General features: G+C 34.9%; 1 protein-coding gene across 4 annotated transcripts; it reads left to right on the top strand.

The window, feature by feature from the left end:
• The first annotated feature begins 2,590 nt into the window (after positions 1-2,590).
• Positions 2,591-19,969, top strand: LOC109790699 (disease resistance protein RPV1). 4 transcript variants are annotated; one of them, XM_020349895.3, is made up of 6 exons: positions 2,603-3,461; positions 3,549-4,659; positions 4,816-5,091; positions 5,220-5,999; positions 6,444-6,899; positions 8,495-9,263. In XM_020349895.3, the coding sequence occupies exons 1-5, from the start codon at positions 2,959-2,961 to the stop codon at positions 6,849-6,851; spliced, it is 3,078 nt and encodes a 1,025-aa protein (XP_020205484.1). In that variant the 5' UTR covers positions 2,603-2,958; the 3' UTR covers positions 6,852-6,899; positions 8,495-9,263. The 4 variants fall into 4 exon arrangements, with proteins under 4 accessions (XP_082927000.1, XP_020205484.1, XP_082926999.1 ...); XM_083070873.1 differs by having other exon boundaries at positions 8,492-9,263; XM_020349894.3 differs by lacking the exon at positions 8,495-9,263 and adding an exon at positions 19,628-19,969 and having other exon boundaries at positions 2,604-3,461.
• The last annotated feature ends 2,031 nt before the right edge of the window (positions 19,970-22,000 follow it).

Raw genomic sequence — 22,000 nt, 5'->3', positions numbered from 1 at the left:
AGTCAAATTTTCCTGTGTTGTGTTAAGTCAGACGAAGCAATTCCTAGCAAAGTTTTGAATGAGACTAATATAATACATATTGTTATTTCTAACATGTGTGTTAGTGTTTCAGAAAAACTTAAGTACAGGCAAATTGAAGAGTAGAGCATGTGCCACTTCTTATACTAGAACCAAGATAAAGGAAGGAAAGCTTCTAACATCAGACGGAAAAGTCAAATGAAGCCAAGTTGAGCACAAGAAGGAAAATGATCAAGCTTTAGACGAAGCGCATTCAAGAATGAGAAGAAGTCCATATAGACCACAGACAAAACTTCTCCTAGTATCAGACTAAGAACTAGTCAAGGCAAAGCACAACACAAGGATCAGATGAAGTAGAGTCAAATGCAAGATGAAATACGACATGAGCACCAAACAATGTTGAATCAAATACCAGACGCAAGAGTGTCAAGCACAACCTAAAATGCAACATAATGATTCAGACGAAGGTTGGTCAAGAATCAAACGAAAGTCAACTACATATCAGACGAAGGACAACACAGACTAAAAAGCATTCTAGACGGAAATGAAGTCTGTACATCTACAATATTGACTAGACCAAGGGAAGTAAAAGCATTAATGACAAGTGCTCAGACGAAGATCAAGTCTTAAGATGCACATGGACTACCAGACACAAATGAAGACTATCATGCAAGTTTTTGAAGAATCAAGTCTCAAGGGACAATTTAGACATCGTCTACAATCATACAAAGTGCTCTCAATATGATCGCGTGCTAGAAGGAAAAGAAGAAGAAAAAGAAATGCAGGCCCAAAATTCAAAGCATGCGTGTGTTAGAAAAAGTACATTATCTTTTTCAGATAAAGACAACGCCTCTGCAGCTACGATGACCGAAAAAAGACAAGAAATTCCTAGGTCACTGTTAAAGTCAGACACTGTAGCTACCAAAAACTAAGAAGACTTCACGCAATGTCTATAAAGAGGAAGCAACATTTAATGCAAAATCATGTGCATTAAATGAGAAATCAAACAAGTCATGAACGACTATATTCTGCTTCAACGAACACTTGCAACTGGAAGATTTTACAGAGACTATAAATATGTCGTGACTTCAAACCTGGAATGACCGACGAAGAGTGATTCCAAGCCCAAGAAGAAATAAAACCAGAGACAGAGCATACATAGTCAAATGTACAATATTGTATTTATCTCTGTAGACTAAGGAGTTCTAAGGGTAACTTAGGAACATAAACCTTAGTGAGTGTAGTAAATCTTTGTATCCTCTCTGTGAGAGTAAACTACACACTCAACAAATTATCTATCATTTTTAAAGCCTGAAAAGGCTAGGGAAAGAATGCTTGTATAAGCCTGGAGAGGCTTGTCAAAGAATCCTCACCAAGAGCTTGAAGAGGCTGAACAAAGAATACTAGCGCTAATGAGTGAAGTTAGCGGGCCAGGAGTGGTCGATAATACTCACTGAGAGCTTGAAGAGGCTGAACAAAGAATACTAGCGCCAATGAGTGAAGTTGGCAAAGCAGGAGTGGTTGATAATACTCGGGGACCAGGAGTGGTCGAGAATACTCATTAAGAGCCTGAAGAGGCTGAACAAAGAATACTAGCGCTGACGAGTGAAGTTGGCGGGCTTGAAGTGGTCGACAATACTCGGTAAACCAGAAGTGGTAATAATACTTGTACTTAATTAAAAATCTAGTAGAACCCTTCAATTGAAGGAGACTGGACGTAGCTCAGCCTAAGCAAACCAGTATAAAACTCTTTGCACTATTTTACTCTTCTCAAACGCAAATTTATTTATTTGGTATTTCATACTGAAAATCTTACTCACTGCATATTTAACACTACAACAGTTTTCAAATGGAAAACATCTCTTGTTTAACTTATTATTGCAAGAAACACTTTCGAGCAGATGATAAAGCATGCAGACACAAAACTCTTTTAAACTTTATATTAAAAGTAAACGTGAGATGTATCTTGAGTTTGGAAACGTCAGTATGAAACATGGGAAAGTTTTTTATGGAAAAGATTTCCTTAAACCTTCACACACACATATTCAACCCCCCTTCTGTGTGTTTTTCCTCTAACTTCATGTGGGTTTTGGTTACCTAGTAGTCAATCTTTCTTAACTGGGGATCTTTGCAACCTTTCCCCTTGTTCAGATCTTCAAATATCTTGTAGCCCACATGGTTGTTTGTCTTGGATGACTTGGTTGGGCTTTTGAGTTTTTACTTTCTTAACTTTGAATTTTTCAATATGTTTGAAGCTTGTCTTTTTCTAAACCTTATTTGTCTCAGTACTGGTGAAGAGATCCCTTCTCCATGATGATCATGGTTGTTAGATCTTTATCAATAAGTATTATTTTGAAGCCACTCCTGACTTTGATGAGTAGGTCATTCCTAGTCTTGACATTCCCTTGCATCATCCTTGATTTAGTGAATGACAACATAAAGGTCAGTCTAAGACAGAGTAGAGCTCGATGACATCTTCATGCTTATAGGCTCACTTATTCTTTCTAGGCAAGTTCTGCTTCAACTTGGTGGCTATACGGAACCACTTATAGGGAGTGCCCCTACTGGGTTAGACTTGTAACATGATTTTGGCTCTTAAGGCCTTACTTGGTTGTTGAGCTTTTTGGAATTTGTGGGTGTTTCGGCCTGATGATTCCGCGTGACCCGTAGCAAGTAGACAAAAGCAAATAATGCAAGGATGCAAAAGAAAATAAAAAACAGGAATGGACTGAAGGTTTTGAGTTGGCGTGGTTCGAGCTCATCATCGCCGGGATGGGCCCTGGTGCCGATGTGGGCGGTACATATAGGATTAAAGCTTGTTTATAAAACTGAACGAGTCATATGACTTACTAGGAGGGAATGTCCACTTGCTTATAATAAGTTGGTATTTTGCGTTTTTTTTTCAAAGTCTTCTACCAGTAGTTGACCTGAGTTACTAGGATGGAGTCGGAGTCTTCTTGTTCTCTCTTCTCAAAATCCAAACCCCAACGGACATACGATGTGTTCATCAATTTCAGGGGAGAAGACACCCGTAGAAAGTTCGTTTCTCATCTCCATCATGGCCTCTCAACAAATGCTGGAGTCAAAACTTTCTGGGACGAGGAGAGTCTTGCCAAGGGAACACCGCTGGGAGAGCTAATGCGAGCAATAGAAGGGTCTCAGATAGCACTAGTTGTTTTCTCCCAAACTTATACTCAATCCCGTTGGTGTCTTCGTGAGCTTGAAAAAATCATTGAATGCCACAAAAATTATGGTCAAATAGTTCTGCCCGTATTTTACCATGTTGACCCATCCGATGTAAGTCATCAGAACGGTGATTTCGGAGAAGCGTTGAAAGCAACTGCCCAAAAAACAGTTTCCGAAGATGGAGATGCATTCTTGAGATGGAGCCACGCACTAAACGAAGCTGCAGAATTCTGCGGTTGGGATGTGAGGAATTACAGGTAAATCTACTTGATACTTTTAAGCTAGTAGGTGAGGATTCTGCTGTTATGTAAAATATAACTATTAGTGTATTGTTGAACTTGAAGGAATGAAGCTCAACTAGTGAAGGATATTGTTGAAGATGTTCTTAGTAAACTGGAATATGATGCCCTGTCTATTACCGATTTTCCTGTTGGACTAGAATCTCGTGTGCAACAAGTGATTAGATTTATTGAAAATCAATGTCCCGAAGTTTGTAAGCTAGGGATATGGGGAATGGGAGGATCGGGTAAAACTACTACAGCCAAAGTTATCTACAATCGAATTCATCATAGATTCATGCATAAAAGTTTCATGGAAGGCATTAGAGAGTTTTGTGTAACAGATAGGAGAGGGCAACTTCATTTACAAGAACAACTTCTTTCAGATATCCTCAAAGAAAAGGTGATGTTACATAGTTTAGGGAGGGGAAAAACTGTGATCGATAACAGACTTGCTGGAAAAACGGCACTCATTGTACTTGATGATGTGGATAAGTATGAGCAGTTACAAGATCTGTGTGGAAATTGTAAATGGTTCGGTCAAGGAACTGTAATAATCATTACAACCAGAAATCTTCGCCTGCTTGAGCAATTTAAAGTTGATTATCTTTATGAGATGCATAAAATGGACGAAGAAGAGTCCCTTGAGCTTTTTAGTTGGCATGCTTTTGGAGAAGCAAAACCAAGACAGGACTTCAATGAACTTGCAAGAAATGCAGTTGCTTATTGTGGTGGTCTACCACTAGCTCTTGAAATTCTTGGTTCTTATCTGAGTGAGAGGACAGAAAAAGAGTGGAAAAGTGTGTTGTCAAAACGAAAAATAATTCCCGATGCTAAAGTTCAGAAGATATTAAAAATAAGCTATAAGGGTTTGTGTGATATGAATAAAAACATATTTCTTGATGTATGTTGTGTCTTTATTGGTGAAGACAGAGACTATGTCATCGAGATACTAAATGGCTGTGATCGTAAACTGTTTGCTGATATTGGAATAACAGAACTCACACAGCATAGCCTCATAAAAGTTGAAAAGAACAATAAACTTGGAGTGCATCCTTTGCTTCGAGACATGGGTAGAGAGATAATTCGTAAAAGTTCATGTTCAAGAAAGGAACCTGGGAAGCACAGTCGATTGTGGTTTCATGAGGATGTACTCAATGTATTGACAAATAATACTGTAAGTATATTCTTTATATACAGTTTTGAAACTTGAAAGTGTTTTCCTTGTCATGTGCATTACATATGTGGTTTGGCTGAGCTTTCAAGTATCACTTTCTAGTGAGCAAACAATAGACATTTCTTAAGTTATTTTTCTTTGCTCTTTCCATCCCAGGGCACCGAAGTTATTGAGGGATTGGCTCTGAAATTGCCTTTAACCAATACAGTTTTCTTCGAAGCTGTTGCTTTTAAAGAAATGAACAAGTTGAGACTGTTGCGACTTGATTACGTACAACTGGGTGGGGATTATGGGTATCTTTCTAAGGAACTGAGATGGATCTACTGGCAAGGGTTTCCTTTAGAACACATGCCTAACAACTTTAATCTGGAAGGTGTAATTGCGATTCATTTCAAGCACAGTAATCTTAGACAAGTGTGGAAAGAACCAAAGGTATATATGGCGTGCCATTTTCTTTTAAAATTCATACGGTTATTATATTCGCATATGTTGCCACTTACCGCTATTTCCTTTTCTATTTTCGGCTCTAATTTTTTGTTCAAAATACTATCTCGTTGTAGGTTTTGTCGCGTCTAAAGTTCCTCAATCTTAGTCATTCCAAGTACTTGACAGAAACCCCTGACTTTTCAAAGCTACCAAATCTTAAAAAGCTCATTCTCAAACATTGTCGCAGTTTGTGCAAGATACACCAATCCCTTGGAGATCTCTCCTTTCTTGAATTGATAAATTTGAAAGGTTGTTCAAGTCTAAGCAATCTCCCAAGAGAGACCTATCAGTTGAAATCTGTGAAAACTCTCATCCTATCTGGTTGTTTGAAGATTGACAAATTGGAAGAAGATATAGGGAGGATGGAATCCTTGACAACTCTAATTGCTGAAAACACTGCTGTGGAAAAAGTTCCCTTTTCAATAGTGAGCTCAAAAAGCATTGGATATATATTCCTATGTGGATTTAAAGGATCACCACATAATGTTTTTCCTTCTATCATTTGGTCTTGGATATCACCAACAATTAATCCCCTATCTTATATTAGTCCTTTTTGTGGCGTATCATCATCTCTAGTTTCCATGAATATGAAGAAAAATGAATTGGGTGCTCTAACACCAATCCTTAGCAGCATTTTAAATCTTCGAAGTGTTTTGGTGCAATGTGATACGGAGTTACAAACATCTAAACAAGTTGAAACAATTTTGGATGAAGTACGTGGTGTAAATTTGATTAAATCAGAAATAGCACCATATATATCAGAAATATCAGAGCATTCCTTGAGATCATTTTTTATTAGAATTGGAAGTTGCCAAGACGAAGTCTTCAATACTCTCAGTCAGAGCATATCTGAGGTTCCTTCTCTTTATATTTGTCTTCTTACCTTCACTCTTTATTTTGGCAATTAATTAAGAGAACACGAAATTATCGTAATGAAATATCTAAAGGAAACTTCAATACTCACCTTCTTTTAGAACCTTTGCTTTCTATAACCACCCAGCTTCATTTAAAAATACCTTATTTTGATTCTCAACTAGTCAAGTGATAATGGTCATATTATGCACTAGGGAATTGATTTCCACTTTCTTCCTTCTAATCGATTCTGTTGTCTTTCCAATGATCATCCGAAAAGAATTGAAATGCATCATAATGATCTGCTGTTGATTTATACACAACAAAACTACAAACCAAATTTGTTTGAATTAGTTACCATAGCTATACTTTAATTATGCAGTATGTTGTTATTTTCAATATAAGCTATTTTTGCTACTACTAAGCTATTTTTTCTCATGCTACAGGAATTGACAACCAGTGAATCTTGCAATGATTTTGTCCCAGGAAACAAGTATCCTTATTGGTTGGCCCATACGGGTAATGAACGTTCGGTGTATTTCACCGTGCCAGATGACTGTAGCATGAACGGAATGACATTGTGTGTTGTTTATTTATCAGCCCCTGAAAACACAGCAACCGATTGTCTTGCTAGTGTCATAATGGTTAATCACACAAAGTGCACCATCCAGATATACAAGCGAGACACAGCAATTTTCTTTAATGAAGTAGATTGGCAGGGCATAATGTCACATTTGGAATCTGGAGACCATGTGGAGTTTTATGTGACTTTTACAAATGGATTGGTGGTCAAAAAGTCAATTGTCTATCTCATGTATGATGAATCAACTGACATGAATGGAAGAGGAATCTGAATCACCAAAAAACTAGCTGGAAGAGGAAGAATGGTAAAGAATATTCAGGTAAAGGAGGATTTATTAAAATAGTAGTATCTGTTTAGTTTGCAAATAATTTTGATAAAGGCTGGAATAAATATAACCCAGGAATTTAAATCTTCGGTACCCACTAAATCTACCCTTTTCCTATATATTCTAATTTCCATCCCTCTCTCCTTATTAGAAATGATTGTCTACTGGATAGTTGCAAACTTTCTCTTCCCCATTTATTCATTCTCTTCTTAATGCAACTATTTGCCCAGTAAACTGTTTCTGCAATTAATAAATCCTTACGACTAACATTCTTTTACCACTTCTTTCCTACCATAAACCTTCTGTATGGGTGGTTTGGCGTACTAACATAGCCTTCTCAGAGCCAAAGAAAAATGCCTTGGTAAGATTCATACAGAAAATTCTGATTGTGGCATTTGGGCTTCATTTTTTTTCCTTTTTATTACTCACTCACAACAGAGAGAAGTTGTTCTCTGTCATTCCTTGAATGTTCTTTTCACTTTCTTGCTCTCGTGTCCTTATATGTTCGAACTCCGACAGTTGATGGATGTAATCCAATCCACAAAAAATCTCAAAGTCACATGCATGTAGAGTTATGTGTGTCACAATGTCTCTAGATGAGTAGTCTCCATTTTTCCCAAGTGTAGACCATGACCCTCCTTGTGTCGTGTAAAACTGTGGTCTCTCTATATATATATATATTAAAATTAGTAAATAATTTATTTTGAACTTTAATTAAATAATAAAGTATTTTGAAATAATCTGGGCTGAAAAGAGGGTTTTAAAATGAAAAGTTGATGTATTTTGATGAAAATAAAAGTTTGGGTTTTTATTTAAGCCAGTCCGATTCTCTTCCTTAAACTCATTAAAGTTTTGAGACGTTTGACTCGGCTTAATTTCTACTTATAAGTAAAAGCTAAAACATTAGCATAAAAACACTTTTAAAAAAAAAAGTAAATAGTTTATAATTTGAGAAGAAATTACAGGAAAAAAAAAGAACTTTTGGAAAAGCTATATGAAGAAACTTAAGTGAAGCTTAAGCTATCTGAAGAAACATAAGTGAAGCTTAAGCAGGGCATTTTTTTAGCGCCCCAGTTCGAGTCCCACTGGTATCTTCGTGGAAAGTTTAAATAAATGTTAAAATATATAATAAGCATAATATAAAATAATTTAAAATTTAATTAAAATACCTCATTCATGGGATATTATATAGTTAATTGTAGTATAACTCTTCAAATATATACCATTAAAAATAAATTTACACATTCTAATTGTAACCTCATTTTTTTTTTTGAAAAACTAATAAGATAAAGTTTTTAATTGATATTTATATTATGAGTTTAATTAATTTATTAATTGGGTTTATACAAACAAGGGATGTTTTATAAATATAGTAAAATATGCTTGTGTTGAGAGCGTGTTAGGTTAGTGGGTTTAGACTTTAGAAGTTGATAAGTGTCATATTTATTTTAATCTTTTAGTATAAATTGAAGTACTTATCTTATTTTCTTTTGATTCAAATTTATCTTAATTTGTAAAAAATAGACTTTAATTTATAAATTAAGCTTTTAGGAAATTTATAAGTTTTTTGATGTTATTTTATGGAGAAGGAAAAGGATGAAAAACATCAAAAGAAACAAGTAGAAAACTTGGTGAAGCATCAAAAGAGAATGATGGAGGACCATCCTTAGAGCTTCATGTGAGACCATCACTAGGTCCATGGCTAGGAGATTGGAAGAGGATAGAGCTAACACCCCTAGAGACATGATGGAGGACCATCCTTGAGGATACATGTGGGCCCCATCACTAGGTCCATGGCTAGGAGAGTGGAAGAGGAGGAGGGAACTCACCCACCAAAGGACACCCTCCTCATGATCATAGAGTATTAATACTCTCCTAAGATTCATTAGTATATGGTTTATTTTATTTTTCAATTTTACCCTTGTATTTTAGGGTATCTTAGTCATAGGATTTATTTTCTTTTGTATTTTCCATTTTACCCTTGTATTATGGGGTGATTTAGATCATAGGTTTTATTTTTGGGCTAAGGTATTTAATTAGGAGGCTAAACATATTTTTGGTGGTTTTTGGACCTATTTTTGGACTTAGAAAGGCTTAGGCCCAAGTGGAGGGCAAAGGTTGCATGGTCTTATCATGCACCTAGATGTAGCCTAACTAAACCCAAAGATTCTATCCTTGGCCACCAAGTTGCATCTAGGGTTAATTTGGGTTTCATTTGGTGTGCATTTGGCCTTACATTTTCGGCCATGCACTCTCCAAATGCAACCCTAGATGCCTCCCACTCCTATAAATACCCATAGCATAGCACCTTGTACACACTTTGGATTATATGATATTAAGTGAGCATTTTTGCCTCAACATCCCATCCTTAGTCACTAGGTTAACTTCGGCTAGCCTTCTCCTATCTCCACCCTTGGAGAGTGGGAAACCTAGAGTGACCTCCATTTTCATCTTGGAGTGAGCCAACCATCCTTGAGCATCCATCAAAACTCCTAACCCTTCACCCATCTTCACGCCCAAATTTCCTCCACCCCAGAAACGTCTCCATCTCTTTTCCTTGGTGAGCCTAGATCCTTGGGCAAAGGTGACCCTCTTCAAGACGCCATAATCATCCATGGAAGGGAGGTCTCCATCAAGACATGCTTCTTATGGCTATTAATCATTCTCTTAAGCCTTCTTAGCATTGAATTTAGTTTAATTCTATTTTACCCTTGTCTTTAATTTTCTATTTTTACCCTTGTATTTTAGGGTGTCTTAGTCATAGGATTTATTTTTACTTGCATTTCGCATTTTACCCTTGTATTATGGGGTGCCTTAGATTATAAGATTTTAATTTATAGCTAGGGTATTTTATTAAGGTTGGAAACTAGGCCTAGACGTGATTTTTCGTGGCATTGAATTTATTTTTGGACTTGGCAAGGCTTAGGCCCAAGTGGAGGGAACCTAGGTTGCATGGTCTTATCATGCACCTAGATATAGCTTAACCAAACCCAAAGATTCCATCCTTGGCCACTAAGTAGCATCTAGGGTTAATTTAACTTTCATTTGAAGTGCATTTGGATTGCATTAATTGACCATGCACTCTCAAATGTAACCCTAAATGCATCCTTCCTTCTATAAATACCCTAGGTTAGTCTCCTTGTAAATACTTTGAAAATTAATAAAGAGAGCCTTTGAAACTTTATATTTTCCTTAGTCACTCTTGGCTAATATTTGGCCAAACCCTACCTATCTTCATCTTGAGAGAAAACCCTAGAAGTGGCCTTCATCATTCATGGAGTGAGCCAAACCCTAGAGTCTTTTCTCAAGCCTACATCAAACACCTACCCTACAACCTCCATTTTCGTCACCATTCCCTAATCCATGCGTCACTCTTAAAGAATTTGATCCAAGGAGTCAAAGATTCATTCTCATTGATCAACATTTCTCCATCAATGCTAGCAAGGATGCCATTAGAGAAGAAGAAATTTGGTTAAATATTAATATTAGATGTGGAATCTCATCCCTAGTGTCAAGCTTTCAAAGAGTTTTAGCAAGCTAATTAATTTTTCCACACTAAGTGTGGAATGTGGAATTCCACACTTAGCACCATAGCTCTATAGATCAGTTTTTATTATTCTCTATCAAACGTTTAGTGTGGAATTTCATGTCTAGTGCCATGTTGACCCGACATTAATGAAAAGAGACAAAAGATTTTATGACCTAAATCCATGATTCAAAGAAGATACATAGAGAGGAAAATTTCTTAGAGTGTGTGTGGCAACTAGAAGAGCTCTCATAACTTCAAGATCAAGTTTCTTCATTTCTTCATCATTTTTCCGGTGTTCCATGTCTTTGTGTAGCCAAGATCACCTTTGTTCAAATTCTAAGTTATTAATCCTAGTTATTATTTCTCTCTTCTTTGCTTAATTTTTGTTATGGTTTGATTTCTCTTAACTTGATTTGATGGATTTAAAGTGATTAGAAAATACTTGTGAACCTTTGAATTGAAGTAGAGCAACTGATGGTGTTTACCTCTACAAATAAAGTAAATGTTATTAGTTATTGATAGAATTTTGTTCTTAAAGTTTTTGGTGAAGTTATGCAAAAAATTGATAACTTAGTTAAGAATTTTAGACTCAAACTTGTCAAGAATTAAGCTTTGAATAAATTTGTGAGATGAAGAATAATTTATGAACTTATAACTAGATTAAAACATGTTTGCAAGCATGAGAAAATGGTTTCGTAAAGTTAAATCCTAACATATTTTATTATTGTTTTAAAATCAATTTTTACATTCCAACTATTTGTAAAATTACCAAAAAGGATTTCTTATAACATTTATCATTGTTTGTGCATTTTCCTTATTTCTACAAACAATCAAAATTTCCATTTTTGATAGTTTAATTTAGTATAATTAGTGATTTGTGTTAAGTATTATATATGATCCTTAGGAAGCGATACCCATACTCATAATTAAATTCAACTTGTACAAATTGGTACATGTGCCAAGGAGATAACAGAAGCTCAATCCAAGTTTTAGAATTTAAAGCCAAAATAGAAAGAGTTATAAAGTCATGCTTTAGTTTTCTTATTTGTGCTTCTTGACGTTTAAAGAAACTGTAGACACTCAATTTTGTCTGGACCAACAAAAGCAATGAAATGGACCTCTACTATGATGAGGAAGAACTTCCAAAGTATGGAGGCAACACCATATGACAACAAGGAAGCTTGAAGCCTAAACAAGCTAATTTTAGTAGTCCAAAACGGGTCGTTCCCAACTCGGAACGGGGCGTTCCTAAACCGGAATGGGCCGTTCCAAGTTACCAAAAAGGCCTAAAACCCTAGTTTGGAATGGGTCGTTCCAACATAGGCAGTTATGTGTTAAACCCAACTCTGGAATGGGCCAATCTGGTTTAAGAACGAGTCGTTCCAAATACAAAATTAACGCATAACAAAGGGGTCCAGAACGGGTCGTTCCAGATTTGGAATGGGTCATTTTGGCGACTTCTAATGTCTATAAATAGCATACTCAGGCACTATTCTCGGGCCTAGAAAAAAGTCGTCTAGACTCCCACACAGCTCAAAAATTCTTTTTATCTCCTCTTTCTTGTATTTCTTGAGATTTTTGTGAGGCTAATTGTAGTGTGAAAGGTTGCCACTAGAGCTGTCAAAACGGGCCAGCCCAGCCCATGTGGGCCGACCCACCTTGACCCACTTTAAAAACGAGCCAACCCAACTCGACCCACTTTTAATTTTCTAAAAAAAATTTTGGCCCGACCTAGCCCACCACGGGTTGGTGGGTTATACGGGTCAGCCCACCAGCCCACCAAAAATTAAAAAAAAAAATATCACCAAAATTCAAAATTTTAAATTAATTATAAATTAACATAATAGTCATAAAATTAGCATCATTAATAGTCATAAGTCATAACTCATCATACAAAATTAAATACAAATCATGATAAAAGTCTAAAATAAAAATTTTCAATATCCCATCATACAAAATTAACTAGAAATCATACTTAAATTTTTATTGCAAAAAAAAAAATGGTGGGTTGGTGGGCTACCCGGCCCACCACGGGTTCAGCCCGGGTGGGCTGGGTCAAAGTGGGCCGGGTTGAGATATACCCATCTACTATAAAACTTCAATTTTTTTTTGCCTGGCTCGGCCTATTTTCAAGGTGGGTCGGGTTGGCCCATGGGTCCCGACCCACTTTGACGGCTCTAGTTGCCACAAAGCACCTAAAAATCTCTACATTTGAAGGTTCAATAAAGCTCGTTTAAGAGGTATTTCAGTCGATTCTCTAATCTTTTCTCTATTCCCTTATTTCAAATATTGTTATAATAAAAGCAACCATGTAGACATTTTAGAATCAACCGTGTAATTTATGTAAATAAATATTCATAAAGGAGATTAAATATTTAAACTATTAATTCTTATCATGTTATCTTCATCATAGGGTACTGATTTAGGGCGTTGTAGATGTGCTTAATACCTTTCTTACATGTAATGGACCCCCAAACCCAATTTTTGGTTATTGAGGTCATTATTGGATTTTTAAAACCTTTTCTTTTTTCAATATTTTGAGTAAAACATTGGTGGCGACTCCCACAAACCATTTTCAAAACTATTAGTCAAGGATTAGTCTGGTATTCGGGCATTCCTTAATTAATGAGATTTTTCAAACGGAAGCCCAAACCATAGGTCACAAGATTGGAAATTTTCGGGTTGCGACAGATGGCGACTCCGCTGGGGAAGTTTAAAGAGGGTCAGGCCCATATAAATGATGAAGTTAGTAAGATAAGAATAATAATTTAAATATTTTTCCCTCTTACTTTGTTTGTTTTATTTGCTTGGCTTTAATATCTGTTTGCCTGTTTAAATTTTGCACTTGTTTGAATAAAATTTGTACACAAACCATATCACACAAAAGTTCCCCCTACACCCGGGGGAATGAGGGTATTAAACATAGGTAGTGGTTGACGTACGACCGGCCCAAGTTTGGCCTTGGAGCCTACGAACCTTGTCGAAAATCACACTCAAGGTGATAACTGGTTACTCTAGCTTGAAATACTGCGACAAACCTTAGAGTTTGCCAGGTGACAACAACAGAGATACTGGGTCCCTATTGTCGCAACCCAAAATTTTTTGATCTTACGACTAATGGCTTAGACATCCAATTGAAAATCTCATCAATTAGGAAATGCCCGGAAACCAGTCTAATCCCTAATTAATTGTTTTGAAAAGAGTTCGTGGGAGTCGCCACCAATGTTTTACTCAAAACATTGGAAAAAGAAAAGGTTTTAAGAATCAATAATGGTCTTAACAACCAAAAATGGGTTCGGGGATCGGTTACGTGTAAGGAAGGTATTAAGCACCCCTACAACGCCCTTAATCGGTACCCTATGATGAAGTTAGCATTATAAAAATAATAATATAAATATCTAATCCCCTTTTGTTGATGACTATTTACATGTTTAATTTTAAATGCTTTTATTATAACAATGTCTATTAAAGATGAGAAACAAAAGAAAGAGAAGAAGATTGATTGAAATACCTCGTAGCAAGCTTTGTTAGATTTTCAAATATAGAGATTTTAGGTGCTTTGTGAAAACCTTTCACACTACACAAATACCTCACAAATCTCAAGAAATACAAATAGAGAGAGAGAGATTTCGAGCTATATGAACTTCTAGATGATGTTTTCTGGCCTAGAGAATAATGACTGAGCTTGTTATTTATAGACATCAAAAGTGTCTAGAAAATCCTATTCCAGATTCGGAACGGCCCGTTCTGGATCCGCTCATCATGTGTTAATTTCGCATCTGGAACGACCCGTTCTTAAACTAGAATGACCCGTTCTAGAGTTGAGCTTTAACTCATAACTGCCATGTTGGAACGACCCGTTCTAAACTAGGGTTTTAGGCCTTTTTGGTGGTTTGGAACGATCCTTTCCAGTTTAAGAACAGCTCGTTCCAGTTTAAGAACAGCTCGTTCCAGTTTAGGAACAGACTGTTCCAAATTGGGAGTAGCCCGTTCTGGGCTACTAAATTAATCTTTTGTTGGGCTTTAGGCCTTCTGATGTCATGTCTTGTTGTTTCCATGTTTGTGAGGTCCTTTTCTTTGATAATGGAAGTCCATTTCCTTGTTTGTATGCCCTGGAAGAAATTAGGTGTCTACAGATGCCCCTCTTTACTTGTCCTTTCGAATTTCTATGTGTTGCTTTTCCAAAGGCAAGTAAAGGCGTAGACATTTCGTCCGGGTCTTCTCTTCGTCTCTTTATGCTGGTGCTTCTACGTTGCTTCCCTTGGATAGGTGGATTTGCTTGTATCCTTGCCCTTTAGAGCAGTTGAGTGTCACTACAATAAAAATCAGGATTATCTATGGTAGAAATCCTTAGATAAGCATGAAAATCCGTAGATAAGTCTTAATTATCTATGGATTATCTACGACCAAAAATTCGTAGGTAATAGGTCATAGATAATGTTACTTACAAAATTTTTTTCGTAGGTAACGTTACTTGTGGAAAATTTTCCGTAGGTAACTTTCCGTACGTAACGTTACCTAGGGAAAATTTTCTGTAGATAACCCACGAAAGTTGTTATCTACAGATTTTTTCCGTAGATAACGTTATCTATGAAAAATTTTTCGTAGATAACCTACGAAAGTTGTTATCTACCGATTTTATCCGTAGATAACCTTCAAAAAAATTTTGTTTAATTTTAATAAATTTATTAATGTAACAACCCTTATATTTGGCCTATCAAGGATGTTATTTCATGACACTTCACTTTTCAACGTATTTTGTTCTTATTGCACATTTTCTGGGAAACTTTTCAGAAGGTCACCCATCCCTATATTACTCCAAGTCAAGCATGCTTAACTGTGGAGTTCTGATGAGATAAGTTACCGGAAAACAGATGCATGTTGTCAGTATAAGTAGTACAAATTAATTCATTTAAGTCATCCTTAACTATACAATCTCATACTTATACTATTTTTGGATCCCTCTCATTTTGGTATGTCCAGAACGCTATAAAAATATAAAAATATATATAATAATTATATTACCAATAATAATAATTATATTATATTTAATTAATATATATATATATATATATATATATATATACTTGTATAATTAACAATCTACATATTTCTATTTAAAATTAATATTATGATACAATTTTAAATTATTTATTATAAATTTAAAAGTTTAAATATTAATTAATATATTTTAAAATGATAAGGATTATAATAACACTGGTATAACTTTTACTAAGTATTACACCGCTCAATAACTTTATATTAAATGTGAATTTTGTAAATCCAATTGTTAGATTGAAATTTCATATCATTTTATATGTTTATATTGAATTTTGTTAAAATTGAACAACAACTTGAAGGTAATCAATGTGTTCATATTTTAGTATATTTTGAAATGTATGTATTACGTCAATTTTGTTTTACAAGAATGAAGTATCAAATCATCTTGAATTAATATAAAATTTTATATATATGAGCTAAGAGTAAAAAACTTTCAATCTAACGGTTGAATTTATAAAATTCACATTTAATATGAAGTTATTAAGTGGTGTAATATAACCCTTCTCTTTTAAAATATTATTTTTATAAATTAAATTTTAATATTTTAAATAAATTATTAATTAACGTAATATATTTATTCATATTAAATCTATGATATAAAATTCAAAAAATATATTTATTCTTGTTTTATTTTTTAATTATCAACCATTAATAAAATACTAATTTAAAATCTAATTATATCATAATAGTTGCATATCAAATTAAAAACCAGATATTAGTATGTTATTTTTTTTATCATCATTAATTTATAAAAATAAAAAAATTAAAATGACAATTTTTAATAATATTTATTTTTTACCAAATATTCTTTACGTCACTTAGAACATAAAAAATTTTGCCCTGTATCCCGCCAAGGTTATCTATGGAAAATTTTCCGTAGATAACCCATGAAAGTTGTTATCTACGGAAAGTTTATCCGTAAATAACATTATCTGTGGAAAGTTTTCCGTAGATAACCCACGAAAGTTGTTATCTATGGATTTTATCCGTAGATAATGTTATCTACGAATAGTTTTTCGTAGATAACCCACAAAAGTTGTTATCTACAAAAATCTTTCCATATATAACCTATGAAAGTTGTTATCTATGGATTTTATCTGTAGATAACTAAAGATTATCTACAGAAAAAATTTCGTAGGTAATATTCCGTAGATAACTAAAAGTTATCTACAGAAAAAATTTCATAGGTAATATTCCGTAGATAACTAAACATTATCTACGGAAAAAATTCCATAGCTAATATTCCATAGATAACTAAATATTATCTATGGAAAAAATTATGTAGGTAATATTCCGTAGATAATTACAGTTATTCTTGTAGTGTGTTAGTTGCGTACTCTATCAGGTAACAAGGGTGATAAACTATACACCTAATCTTTAGTCTTTGAGTAGATGCTCCATGCTATTTTCTCTAATAGCTTCTCTTGTGATAGTGAGGTGGAGATTCAGGTCTTCTCTCTTGTTTTGACATTAGATACCTTCACGTTGTTTCCTTCTGGTAGATAGTGCTTACCTATATCCTTGCCCCTTGGAGCAACTGAGTGTTGGGTTGTATGCTCTATCGGGTGTAAGGGATGGTAAACTGAAACATCTAGGCTTCAAGATCCATGTAAATGTTTCATGTCGCTTCTTTTGTTGCTGTGTTCGAATCTTCTCCTTTGCTTCAACAGTGTAAATGAGCCCACATCATTTTCTTTAGGTAAATGGTTTTTTCCTATGTCCTTGCCCTTTGGAGCAACTAAGTGTTGGGTTGTGATGGAAGAGCATGGACCAAGGGTCCAACCACTAGAGCTATGACCAAGAGATTACTTGAAGACTTGTCTGCTTCAGAGCTTAGTGGGCCCTATGGGCTTGGTGGGCCTAGGGTGCTTCTCACTTGGGCTTTACTTGTTTAAACACCATGTTTTTATTGCAAATTCATAGAATAGGGATTTACTTTGTTTTGGTCTTGTATTTGACCATAGATTAGGGTTTGTACACTTTGAGCTTATAATTGGGCTTCATGAGCCTTTGGGCTTTTGACACCCAATATTGGGCTCATTCTCTTTCTTGTAATTTTTCCTATTCATTGTATTTCATGGACCATTGTATTTAGGTCATTAGATTAGGATTTAAGGAGGATTATTAGTTTAAGTGAATTAGGCAAAACTAGGTTTAATTTAGTAAGCATTTAAGTTGCATTTTGAGTCACATGGTTGGCGCCATCTTGGCTGAACATGTGTGACTCAAATTCAACCCCAAATGCACACTAAATCAAACCTAAATACATTTAGCACTCATGGGGACCAGACTTGTACAAGTGTGATGAGATTTGAATTCAAATTCAAAATTTGAATTCAAATCTTGCGCCACATGTGAAGCCTCCACATTGGCACCAAGTGTCTCCTAAATTTCGGATGCTTATAATGTTCCCTCCTTCACACTTTGTACTCACTTTTGAACTTATGAAATTTGAGAGCATTTTCTTCCAAATTTCCCTCAAGAGTCACCGAGAGCATCACCTTCAAACCCTAGGAAAAATCACCTTAGTTCCTACCTTTTGAAGTGAGCTTTCCTTTGTTCCATAAGCTTCGATGCTTCCATCCATAGTTTAGGTAACCTTTGTCCGAAAACTTCCTTCATTCAAGTGACTTTCAATCCGGTTCTACTTCTCCAAAGAAGAGGTCCAAGCCTAGGCGAATCCAAGGAGAAGAACACCTACCACTTCTCCTAGTTTTGCCATCAATTTTGGTATCAAGAGCAAGGTTCTTCTTGGAGATAAGTGTTTTTTGAGTTTTAGGTCCGTTTGATATTGTGTTTTTGGTGTTCTTGTTGTCATTGTTTTAGTTTCTTTCAGATCTATAAGTTTTTGAAAACATTCTATTCATAGATCCATTGGTTGATTGTATTTTGAATTTCTTTCCACAATCAATACATTTAGGACCTATTTGCTTGTGCGTTTTTGTATTTGTTTGAGTCTCTCATTTCCTAAGCATGTGTCCGTGATTGGACTTCATTACATTGCATTAGATTTTGTTTTTGAATCCTTTGTTTTGTCTTAGCAAGTTATGTGTAGTTCTTATATGTTGATGATTCCTAGAATAGCTTGTTTAACCTAATTTCTTTTGTGTTGTGTTTGTCCAGTATTGGTCACAATTTTGTTTATAATTTTGTGCCTACCTATATGTGCTTTTGTTTTACCTATTTGAGTTCATAATTTGCTATTAGTTCTAGCAAATTTCTTAGTGTTATGTTTCCATTGTGTACTTAAGTTTTCAAATCACTTTCCAAAAAAAATTCTTGAAACAACTGTGTTACTTGAAAATTTTAAGTGAATTCATCTTACTTCTAGTGCACTATTTGTTTTGAATTCAAATTTTAAAAGTTTTTGTGGCTGGAAAACAGAGAAATACAGAGCATTAGCATTCAAAATAGTTAAAAAAAAAGAGAACAAAAGAATCCAATCTAAAGCATAAAACTAGTGCACTAGTTCATCAATTTCACTTGGAATTTTTCAATCTAGTTGTTTCGGTTTCTTTATTTTGGAATTGTGAAAAATTTGAGATCAAAAGGCAAGTATCTTCTTTGAAATATACATTTGAATTCAGAAAAAGAAAAGAATAAAAACAAAAATATAAAGCATATTTAGAAAGCAAAAGCCGAGAAGAACAAGTAAGAAAATACACTTGAATTCCATAAAATTTTGGACTACTAGTTTGATTTGTACTTGTTCAATTACTTCCAATTTTTTTTTTTGTTTTGTTAATCTACTCTAGTGCCTATCTAGGAACCTTCCTAATTGAGTGCTAGCCTTCTTTGGAGTCTTATTTTTCAGCTTTCATTTTTGGCTATCTTTGAGTCTTGTCTTAAACACTTTATTCTTTAATTTTTGGTATAAGCTTGTCAAATTGTGCTTTTGTTACTTGTCTTGTTTTATTTGACTAAAAACTCTGTGCTGGAAGTGGCCTCAAATCCTTGCTTAAGGACCAAACATTGACTCAACAAAAAGTAGGAAAAGAATTGGTTACAAAAGACCTTGAAATTTGACCTAATTTAGTGACCAAAATTTTCCTAAACTACCTTCACAAGAGAGATCTTTCCATTAACCTTGTGAGCAGCCTACATTCACCATTTTGTTGTGTTATTTGTGCAGGGTCCAGGAGCAATCAAAATCAAGGATTAGTGGCAGATTGGAACACTTAAACAAGTGTTAAAAAATTTGGACAGCAAATCCGTCACTAATTGATCACTAAAGCCGCCACAAAATTGTTTCTAGTGTAGTTTAAATTTTTTGCAATTTCTATTGTATTTTAAATCAATTTGTAAAGCTTGGAGGGAGTATTAAGAAGATGGTCAGGTATATCTAACCCTTGGTAGCTCACTCATGTGTAGTATTAGTGGAAGTGGCTTGGAAATTTTATATGTTTCAAGCTTCCACTTAGGGCAAAACGACTAGTTGATTAATCTTTCTTCCTTTGAGTTGTTTCATCTTTAATTGTTTTGTTTTACTGTCCTAATTCGACTAGTATTGTGTAGAATTACTTGTCCACGTTTAGATAGCTTTAAAAACAATTGTGAAAAGCATACAACATAAAATTTTTTTGTGAAAATTTTTGTGGAATTGAAAATACCACAAGGGAGTTTAGTGATTTCCACTTGAAAAGGCTTGGTTATTAAGTGGCTCTTAGTAGCTCACCTCCCTTGATAGTGAAACTTGTACACTTAGACTTCCAAGTGTTATTTTTTTTCCTAGAAAAGCTCAAAAATATTTTGTCTCTTTTGCATAGCATATAATCTTCTTATTGCTTAATCATGAGTCATATTTCTCAAAGTGATAGTGATCTTGAATCTCCTAAAAGTTTTTCTAGAATTTTTAAGGAGGTTGAGGCACTAAAACTATGGAGACAACAAGAGGTACTTCAAAAAGAAAGAGAAAATATTAAAAGAGAAGTACAGCTTATTGTTCTTGAGGAAGAGATAAACAAAATTAAGCAACAAGAAGAAAAACTTTTGGAAAAACTTAAAAAGAGAAAAAGTCAAAAGAGTTTCACTAAAAGTTTCAATGCCTCTACAAGCCAAGAGGATGTGGGTAGTTTGAATGTTGATGCATATTACCAACCCACACCTAGAAGAGTCATTAAGGAACCCAAAGTTAGGGAATCAAGGGTTGATCTCCCTTACTTTCATGGAAAATAAGATGTTGATGCCTACTTGGACTGGGAAATGAAAGTGGAGCAAATCTTCACTTGTCATCAAGTAGGTGAGGAAAGAAAAGTTCCCTTAGCCACCTTAGCTTTTCAAGGACAAGCTATGTATTGGTGGACATCCTTGGAAAGAGAGAGGCGACTTCATAATAACCCTCCTATTGCTTATTGGAATGAATTGAGGAGTGCTATGAGAAGAAGGCACATACCTTCTTATTATAGTAAGGAGCTTATGGATAAGCTCCAAAGACTCCAACAAAAGAACATGAGTGTTGAGGAGTATAGACAAAAGATGGAGTTGTTTCTTATGAGGGCTAGGATAAGGGAAGAGGAAAGATTGACCATTGCTAGGTTTTTAAGTGGTCTTAATTTTGATATAAGAGATAGGGTTGAGTTACTCCCTTATAGGGACCTTGATGATTTGGTCCAACTTTGTATAAGGGTGGAACAACAAAATTTGAGAAAAAGTTCTTTTAAAGGTAAAACTCAAGCTAGCTCTTATATCAAGAAGGACTACAAGAGGGAGGGTCAATATGACTCTTCTAAAAACTTTAGTAAAGGTCAAGAAAAAGAGAAAGAAAAAGAAAAAGATAAAAGTAAAATTATTGTCACTTCTAGTAGTAAAACTAGTGACATTAAATGCTTTAAATGTCTTGGGAGAGGTCACATAGCTTCTTAATGTCCAACTAAAAAGGTCATGATTTTGAGAGGACAAGACATTTATAGTAGTCTTGATGAATCTAGTTCCACCACTTGAAGTGATAGTGAGACTAGTGAGGAAGACCATCAAATTGAAAGAGCATATCCTTATGATGGTCAACTTTTAATGATAAGAAGGCTTCTAGGAAGCCAACCTTATGAATCTCACATTTCACAAAGAGAGAATATTTTTCACACAAGGTGTAAAATTTATGATAAAGCTTGTTCTCCCATTGTGGATAGTGGGTCTTGTTGCAATTGTTGTAGCACAAGGTTGGTGGAGAAGCTTGATCTTACTCCAATTCCCCATCCAAAACCATATCAACTTCATTGGCTAAATGAAGATGGGGATATCATTGTTGATAAGCAAGTGAAAGTCAAGTTTTCCATTGGTAACTATGAAGATCATGTGGTATGTGACATAGTTCCCATGGAAGCTTGCCATATTTTGTTGGGAAGGCCATGGCAATTTGACAAGAAAACCATGCATAATGGCCTTACCAATGAAATTACTTTCACTCACAAAGAGAAGAAATTTGTACTTCATCCTTTGTCTCCTTCACAAGTGATAGAGGATCAAGTACAAATAAAATTAAAAAGAGAAGAAGAAAAAAAGTTGTTAA

This window comes from Cajanus cajan, chromosome 3 (assembly GCF_000230855.2).
Source record: "Cajanus cajan strain Asha chromosome 3, NIPB_CcT2T_4, whole genome shotgun sequence".
Taxonomy (NCBI): domain Eukaryota; kingdom Viridiplantae; phylum Streptophyta; class Magnoliopsida; order Fabales; family Fabaceae; genus Cajanus; species Cajanus cajan.
The sequence above is the reverse complement of the archived record's forward strand: the minus strand, read 5'-3'. Positions and strand labels throughout refer to the sequence as shown.

What these genes read in the sequence shown, in the direction of transcription:
- LOC109790699 (XM_020349894.3), top strand. Translation starts at nt 2,959, where the DNA reads ATGGAGTCGGAGTCTTCTTGTTCTCTCTTCTCAAAATCCAAACCCCAA. An exon ending in ATGTATTGACAAATAATACT is followed by an intron (nt 4,660 to 4,815) that starts GTAAGTATATTC and finishes TTTCCATCCCAG; the next exon opens with GGCACCGAAGTTATTGAGGG. An exon ending in AAGTGTGGAAAGAACCAAAG is followed by an intron (nt 5,092 to 5,219) that starts GTATATATGGCG and finishes ATCTCGTTGTAG; the next exon opens with GTTTTGTCGCGTCTAAAGTT.